This window comes from Ixodes scapularis, unplaced genomic scaffold (assembly GCF_016920785.2).
Source record: "Ixodes scapularis isolate PalLabHiFi unplaced genomic scaffold, ASM1692078v2 PGA_scaffold6__148_contigs__length_123643588, whole genome shotgun sequence".
In the NCBI taxonomy this organism is placed as follows: Eukaryota; Metazoa; Arthropoda; class Arachnida; order Ixodida; family Ixodidae; genus Ixodes; species Ixodes scapularis.
The window spans coordinates 91,378,858-91,387,059 of NW_024609881.1; the positions used below are offsets into that span (position 1 = coordinate 91,378,858).

At 48.3% G+C, this 8,202-nt stretch overlaps 1 protein-coding gene across 1 annotated transcript; it reads right to left on the bottom strand.

Moving 5' to 3' along the window:
- Nucleotides 1–6,493: 6,493 nt before the first annotated feature.
- On the bottom strand, nucleotides 6,494–7,906 carry LOC115321750. The gene has a single exon (XM_040213087.1). The coding sequence runs from the start codon at nucleotides 7,904–7,906 to the stop codon at nucleotides 6,494–6,496; it is 1,413 nt and encodes a 470-aa protein (XP_040069021.1).
- Between the last annotated feature and the right edge of the window lie 296 nt (nucleotides 7,907–8,202).

An 8,202-nucleotide genomic window follows, 5' to 3' on the forward strand; every position in this document is an offset into this window, starting at 1 on the left:
GAAATTGCTGACGTGAAGTGGAAAACGGTGCTAGATGACTCAAACATTTTAGTTTCGTAATTTTCAAAAGATTTTCCGTGCCTCTGACCTCGTCAATGGTCGCTTCGATAGTAGATAGCCGCTTGTTAATGCCATTAAACGACTCCTTTAGGCTTAGTTTTTCCTTCCGCATCTCCTTTATGTTCTTGGCAACGTCCTTCTGACTCTTTAGGATCTCCTGTATGGCTTCCGTATTTGGGCCGCGGTTAGTTTCAACGTCCCCCGCTAAGAGTAATAACAACTGCACTGAATGAACACAATCCGCGAGGATACAGAGGAACGTGCCGGGGCATGGCAGCACTATGAGACTGACATCGTTACTTCTGAATTCATCGTAACCCATATACGTTATACTAACCTGCGTGATCAGGAAGAACAGTTTAGCCATCATGCTCCGTGTTGTGCTGCCATGCCCACTGCGAGATCTTGTGGGAGCGAGGCTTTTGTAGGCGAAGGCGCTGGTATCGGGAATGAAGGTGACGTCACGAAGCCACGGGGTCCGGGCACATCCTGGTGATAGAAGAATGCTGACGCAAGGTCTTGACGCCGCACTTGTGAAGTTGAACAGGGGCCAGACGCAGGATCGCGTCCAGCGAGTATCAGCAACAGCTGCGTGATCAGGAAGAATAGTTAGCCGTCATGGTCCGTGTTGTGCTGCCATGCCCACTGGCGAGATCTTGTGGGAGCGAGGCATTTGTAGGCGAAGGCGCTGGTACCGGGAATGAAGGTGACGTCACGAAGCCACGGGGTCCGGGCACATCCTGGTGATAGAAGAATACTGACGCAAGGTCTTGACGCCGCACTTGTGAAGTTGAACACGGGCCAGACGCAGGATCACGTCCAGCGAGTATCAGCAACAGCTGCGTGACCAGGAAGAACAGTTAGCCGTCATGGTCCGTGTTGTGCTGCCATGCCCACTGGCGAGATCTTGTGGGAGCGAGGGTTTTGTAGGCGAAGGCGCTGGTATCGGGAGTGAAGGTGACGTCACGAAGCCACGGGGTCCGGGCACATCCTGGTGATAGAAGAATGCTGACGCAAGGTCTTGACACCGCACTTGTGAAGTTGAACATGGGCCAGATGCAGGATCGCGTCCAGCGAGTATCAGCAACAGCTGCGTGATCAGGAAGAACAGTTTAGCCGTCATGCTCCGTGTTGTGCTGCCATGCCCACTGGCGAGATCTTGTGGGAGCGAGGCTTTTGTATCGGGAACGAAGGTGACGTCACGAAGCCACGGGGTCCGGGCACATCCTGGTGATAGAAGAATGCTGACGCAAGGTCTTGACACCGCACTTGTGAAGTTGAACACGGGCCCGATGCAGGATCGCGTCCAGCGAGTATCAGCGACAGCTGCGTGATCAGGAAGAACAGTTTAGCCGTCATGCTCCGTGTCGTGCTGCCATGCCCACTCCGTGTTCAATCCGTGTCTCACGCATATTTACAAATATCTGTGTTCACTTTCGTTGATATTTGTAAATATGCGTGAAAATCTAGTTTTTACTGGAACGTCAATAACAAGTTCGTGTGATTATTAAAAGTGGGTTGTTTGTGCTTACGTGTTTATTTATACTAATGTTATTTTTTGCCTTTACAGTGTTTATACTAGAATCTTAACTGTATTAAGGTAATAGTGTTATTGTATTCAAAATAAGTTATGTTTTGTTCTAAGGCAGCTCGAGCCCATAGGGAGAAGTAAATTAGTTGACTAAGTCGTAAGATTTTAACCCCTGTCATAGAGAAAGTTAATATGTTTTCATTAAATGATATGGGATTTAATCAGTTCGCGGTCTTGAGTGATTACACGACCGTCGCAAGCTGATTTGTCAACCCCATATGGTCAGGTCAGGTCAGACAACGTTTATTAAGAATGAAATTCAGCTGGTGGTTTACACTACGGTAGGGCCAGAGGGGAGGGGGTTATAAGGATGATGGAAGCGTGTAGGGTTGTAATTGTGGCAGCTACAAGTCTCTGCCGAGGTTGGCCGTCTTCAGAAAGTCGACCAGCGATAGGAGGATGAGGCTGCGTCGTTTTGAGTCTCCTGCCGGGTTGACCCATTCGTCGAGTGTTGAAGGTTTGTCTTCGTGGTTGAGCGCTCCCAGGGCGTCATTGCGTTCTTGGTCGAGCTTTGAACATTCCCAGACCAAGTGTTGAGTGTCTGCCCTGAGATTCTCTAGGCAGTACTTGCACTGGTCTGGTTTTGGTACAAAGTCCGGATTCGTCTTCTTTTTAGCGTCCGCACATTTCTTCGTTATTGATGGAGTGACTGCAGCTCCTGCTTGGAGTCTTCTTAGCAGGACGGATTCGTGTCTTCGGAATCCCTTGGGAAGGCTTTCCCGTGCCACGTCTTTGTGCTTGTCGATATTTTTCTTCAGAGCGATCCTGGCTGCTTTAATTTCCCAAAAAGGGTCGTAAAAGCCGCCAGGTTCGCTCTTTGGAGACTCGATTGGTTGTGACATTTGTGGTGGATTTCGATGGGTTCGAGAGGGCGCGGGGGCTTCGGAGTGGCATTGAAGGCAGCGGAGGAAGGAACGAGTTAACTCTCCTGCTGCCTCGTTGGCTATCTCGTTGCCCTCGATCCCTTCGTGACCCGGGATCCAGCGTACCGAGGCTCGGATGTCGCGCATCCTTAGCTTGATGGCCGTAGTCGTAATATTTCGAATCGCCTTGCACGTTTCTTGATGCGTCTTCAGTGAACGGATGGCGTCTTGGGAGTCTGTGAACATGATGATGCTCGTGCCGCATTGGGCTTCTTGTCCTAGCGCATTAAGGGCCTCTTCAATGGCCGTGATCTCAGCCTCTTGCGCTGTTCTGCAGTACGGTGCATGTTTTGTGCAAGCAGTTTTCTTGTTTTCAACGTACCACGCAAGAGCAGCATTTCCTCGTTCACTGAAGGCTGCGTCGGTGTAGCAGACGATGGTATGTGAGTCGTTACATTCGATGATGGCTTTTACTTCCTCGGCGTGCTTCATTGCCTTGTGTCGCCGTCTTTGTTTTTTTCGCCGTTAATTTTTCGTGGTATAGGGGCCGATTGGGCTATGTCGATTCTCTCCCATGGTGGTAGTTGGCACGCATTTGTGTAGTTCTATCAGTCTTGTTTGTCTCGGAAGACCCGAAATACATCTTCCAGCGTCGTTCATCAGGGTTTCGAGACGGGCCCAAAGATGCAGTGTCAATCTGTAAAAGCGACAGCCATACATGACTTTCGGTATGAGTGCCGCTTGAACTATCGTTCTGGCAATTCCCTCACCTGCTCCGCCGTGTTTATTCGCTATTCTTCTGATGATCGAGGTGCCGTGTCTCCATGTGTCGCGCATTCTTTTGATCCATTTGTCGGGATTGAGTTTGGCGTTGACGTGGATTCCGAGGATGGTGTGTTCGTCACTCTTTTCTATTGTCTGCTCGTCGAATTTTAGAGTGGGGTTGGTGTTGTCTCTTTCTCTACCAAATATCAGGAGTTTAGTCTTCTCTGCTGATGGTTTCATGCCTACTTCTTTTAGGAAGCTCTCTATGATGTGAAGTGCTGCCTGCAGTATTTCGACCTGTTCCTCTTTCGTGCCTCGTGTCGTCCAGATTGTGATGTCATCTGCGTATATAGTAAAATGGAGTGTCTCTACCTCGTCGAACCTCCAAGCTAGCGGTGCCATCGCTAGATTAAAGAGCGTGGGGGAAAGGACAGAATCCTGCGGCACTCCAATGTCATTGCTCTTTGTGCTACTTTGATCTTTGCCCACTTTGATTACGTATCTTCTATTTTTGAGAAATGTCTTGATTAAATTAAGGGGTCTTCCTAGGATTCCTTGCGTCTCCATGGTCTTGATTATTACGTCATGTGGTAGCAAATCAAACGCTTTCTTGATGTCTACAGCCACCAACATTCTCGTACTGTGGGCTTCGGGGGTGAATTTCAATACTGTTTCTCTAAGTAGTATTAGACTGTCGTGCGTTCCCAAGTTCTTTCTGAATCCCGTTTGGGCCGGGTGGTACGCACCATTCTTATCCGTAAACCAATCGATCCTAGCAAGTGTCATCCTTTCGACGAGCTTGCACAGTATCGACGTCAGGGATATTGGTCTTGTGTTTTGAGGTTTGTCTGGGACTTTTCCGGGTTTTGGTATGGGTGTGACCCACGACATTTTCCAGTCCTCTGGCATTTCACCTAACTTCCAGATGATGTTGATCTGCTCCAATAGCGCCGCTCTCGGACATTCGGGTAGGTTCTTTAACATACTGTTGGTTATTTGATCAGGGCCTGGTGCACTTCTAGTCCTGCCGTTTGCAATTGCTGCTTCAAGCTCCCAGACGGTAAAGTCGCAGTTGTAGGTGTTGGTCTTCTACTACTGTTGGGGTGTAGATTATTGCGTTCGGCTTGGTTGCAGGTTGAGGGAAGAAAAGTGGGCCCGTTTCTCCAAGTACTTCTTCTAGCGTTTTGTTGTTTCGTAGGGCTATATTGGATGTGATACCCCACTCTTTCTTTTTTCCGAGCATAGAGTTACAAATACTCCACATTCGTGTTATTGACGTATGCTCGTTAAATGATTCGCATAAGTCGTTCCAATTGTCGATACATAGCTTATTGGCGTAAGATTGTGCTTCCTTTGCAAGCTTGTTTGCCTCAGTTAAGTCTTTGCGATTTCTGGATGTTCTATATTTGTCAATGAATTCCTGTCTGTGTTGCCAGAGTGAGAAAAGGTGTGTGTCAGGATTTGGGCCATCCGCGTTTACTGCTTTCTGAATTGTCGCTTTTACAGATGCTTCTTTCATAGCGTGGGTTAGTTCGTCTATGTTAGTTATGTGGTATTCTTGATTCAAGATTGTTCTGAAATCATCCCAGATGATGGTCTTGCTGTTTCTTTTCAGTTTACGTTTGCTTCCGAGTTCTAGTGTTATGTGTATTGGCAAATGATCGCTTCCCCATGGGTCATTATTATCGCATTTCCAGGTTAATATAGACTTTTGTGATGCAAGGGTTAAATCGGGTGTTGTGTCTTTCTGTTTGGGCCCTTGTCCGAGCCTGGTTTTAATTTCGGGGTCATTCAGTAGGTTGAGCCCTGCTTTTTCATATTCTTCTTGAATTTTGACGCCTCTCTCATTGGGTTGGTCTTGTCCCCAGTCCGAAGCTCGGAGCACGTGGAGCGAAAGCTCGCTCTGCAGAACCCAGGGATCCTGGGTTCGAGCCCCACCCCTGCCCGTTTCGATCTGGATGAGCATCGTACCGGCGTGCGGTCGTGTATTACTACTGCGTGATGCACGTTAAAGACCCCAGGCTAGCGGCTGGACCGCACTGGCTAAATTTCTCATCTACAGCTGGGAGACTCGTCGCCCCTGTGAGGCAGACCAAGTTCTAATCTGTATAAACACACACACAACCCAATTTTTTTTCCCCAGTCCGCGTGCCAGGCGTTGAAATCTCCCCCAATTACGATGTGGTGCTTGGGATACGTGTTAACAAAGTGTGTTAGCCAGCTGTGCTCGTCGTTCGTGAAAAGTGCTGGTCTGTAGTATACCGATATGAGGATGATTTTGATGTCGTTATCTGTTGTGCGGACTGCTACTATTTGTTGGGTTTGGTTGCACCATTGAGTAGTGTCTAATTGCTCATAAGGCAGTGGTTTTCTTAGGTACACCACTACTTGGGCTCGGACCGTTTCTTTCTTGCCTCTTTTGTGGATGATTGAGGGTGATGTGAAGCTTCTGTATCCTCTAAGACCGATGTTGTCCCCATTTATTTCTTGTAATAGTAGTGCATCTTTAGGTTCTTGTTGCAGTCGTAAATTAAGTTCCGCCCTGCGAACTCGGAGGCCCCGGCAGTTTCACTGGAGAAAATCGAGTGTCTTAGTCTTCCGGGAATCCCTAGGGTTGAGACAAAAGGGTTGAGACAAAAGCTTTGAGCGGTTTTGGTAAAAGGATGTTCTTCCTCTAACTGTGCCTTGGTTGTGCAGGGCAGTAGCCATCCTCTTCCATGGAGACACACTTGCCACATTTGTTGCTTTGCTTTTTGTCTGTGTCATTGCCTGTGCTCTTCTTTGTAGCTTTGCGTCCGTGCTTTTTTTGGTCTCGCAGTTGGGTTCGAAGGCTGTATGTCCCGACACATGGCAGTTAGGGCAATACGTATCTTCACATTGTTCTCCTTCTGGGTGAGGTTCACCACAACGCCTACATCTCTGCTCTCTCGTGCAGACAGCTGCATTGTTGTACTTGCGATTTCTGGAACTGCATAAACATGATTTGAAATTGCTGCATCATCTGCTGCATCTGTTGCTGCTGCTGTATTTGTTGCTGAATTTGTTGGTGTAGCATTTGCTGTGTTTGTTGCGTTTGCTGAGCTTGTGTTTCTACGAAGCGCAGCACTTTCTCTTCCCCATCCCGCTTTGGGTAGCTTGGCTAATTGCACAGATCGGCGGGTTTTCTGACGGTGTTGGGTTCTTTGTGAAGGAGGGAATTAGCACCATCGTTTGTTCAACACTCTTCGTGATTGCATCTTGCTTCTTTTTTTTCCAGTTCTGTTTGTCTGCGTTGCTTGGCACGTTCTTCTCCTTGTTTGTCTTTTTCAATTTCCACTTTGAGCTGGGCCACACGTCTTTCAAGTTCCTTTAATTGATTTTCTTTGGCTTCGATCGATGTCTTGTTCGTTGAAGACGTTCTCTTGGCCATGTTGGCATTGGCGTTTGGTAGATCCTGCTTGTATGTCGTGCAGTTGGTGTCGGTGGGGCCCTTCTTGGTACTGCCGGTGTTTTCCAGCGGCGGGAACTCTTCGAGGTCTTGTAGGGTGGAGAAGCGGTTTTGGTAAAAGGATGTCCTTCCTCTAACTGTGCCTTGGTTGTGCAGGGCAGTAGCCATCCTCTTCCATGGAGACGCACTTGCCACATTTGTTGCTTTGCTTTTTGTCTGTGTCATTGCCTGTGCTCTTCTTTGTAGCTTTGCGTCCGTGCTTTTTTTGGTCTCGGAGTTGGGGTCGAAGGCTGTATGTCCCGACACATGGCAGTTAGGGCAATACGTATCTTCACATTGTTCTCCTTCTGGGTGAGGTTCACCACAACGCCTACATCTCTGCTCTCTCGTGCAGACAGCTGCCTTATGCCCGATGCCGTGGCATTTGAGGCACAGGACGGCTGTTGGTTTGTACGTGTATACTCTGAACAGTCTTCCGCGATGCGTGATCTTCCTAGGAACTCTATTTCCATCGAACGTAAGAAGAAATGTGCCTCTCCTCCCAATGGGTCTTGCATGTAGGACATTGCAGTAGTCAGAGTCTGAGTAGTCGACAATGTCTTGTGCTGTGAACTCTGCATCCACGTCGTGTATTACTCCTCTGGGCATAAGGCCCGTGGTGGATCTGTATGTATGGACCCCTACCTCCGTGCCGTCACACAGCGTCAGAGTGCTCATCTGGAGGATGTCTCCTGCGTGCGTCTCACTGTAAACAGTAATGGCTATGGTGTTGTTCCTGTGATTGGGTTCGTAGCTAAGTCGGTCTCTGTTGCAAGGAATTGTAAAAAGCTGTTTCAGTTGGTCCATGAGGATCCGCGATGAGATGTTCGATATTCTGGTTTGCGTCGTGGGTTTCACCACAATCACAATCTTTGGTTCGTCAAAGCGCTCAAGGTGGGTTCCCCATTGTGGTTTTTGCTTTTTGTATGTGACTCGCGTCCAACTGTTTGTCGTTTCAGGAGGAGAACTATCGTTGATATTAGCTATCCTGTTAATCTCGTCGTCGCTGATCTCGAAATTATCGTCCCGGTCCTGACTACAGAATCTTTTCGCCGGAATTATAACCTTTCTTGCGTTGTTCTTGTTGGTTTCTAGCTCCCTGCTATTGTTTTCGTCGTTCTCGGTGCACCTTTCGATCGGCGTTGTTTCAGTACTCGCCATGTTCAGAATGCGGGGTGATGGGCAGGCCTAGTTCAGCCTACCCGGGGTCCGGGCCTACGGCGGCCTCTCGAGGGGAGAATTAAAAGAAAGACTCGCCTACATTTGGTTCTACTGGAAGTCTTTCGATGGGTCACCGTCCTTAGGTAAACGATTTGGGTCAGGGGACCCAGTTGATGGCAGGAATTTAGTGGTGTTAGCGGAGCTGAAGCAAACGCTGCTGCTCCTCATGCAACTTCGTCGTCCTTTTTCTCAACCCCATATATATTCATTTGATCAATATTACAATAATTTTGCAA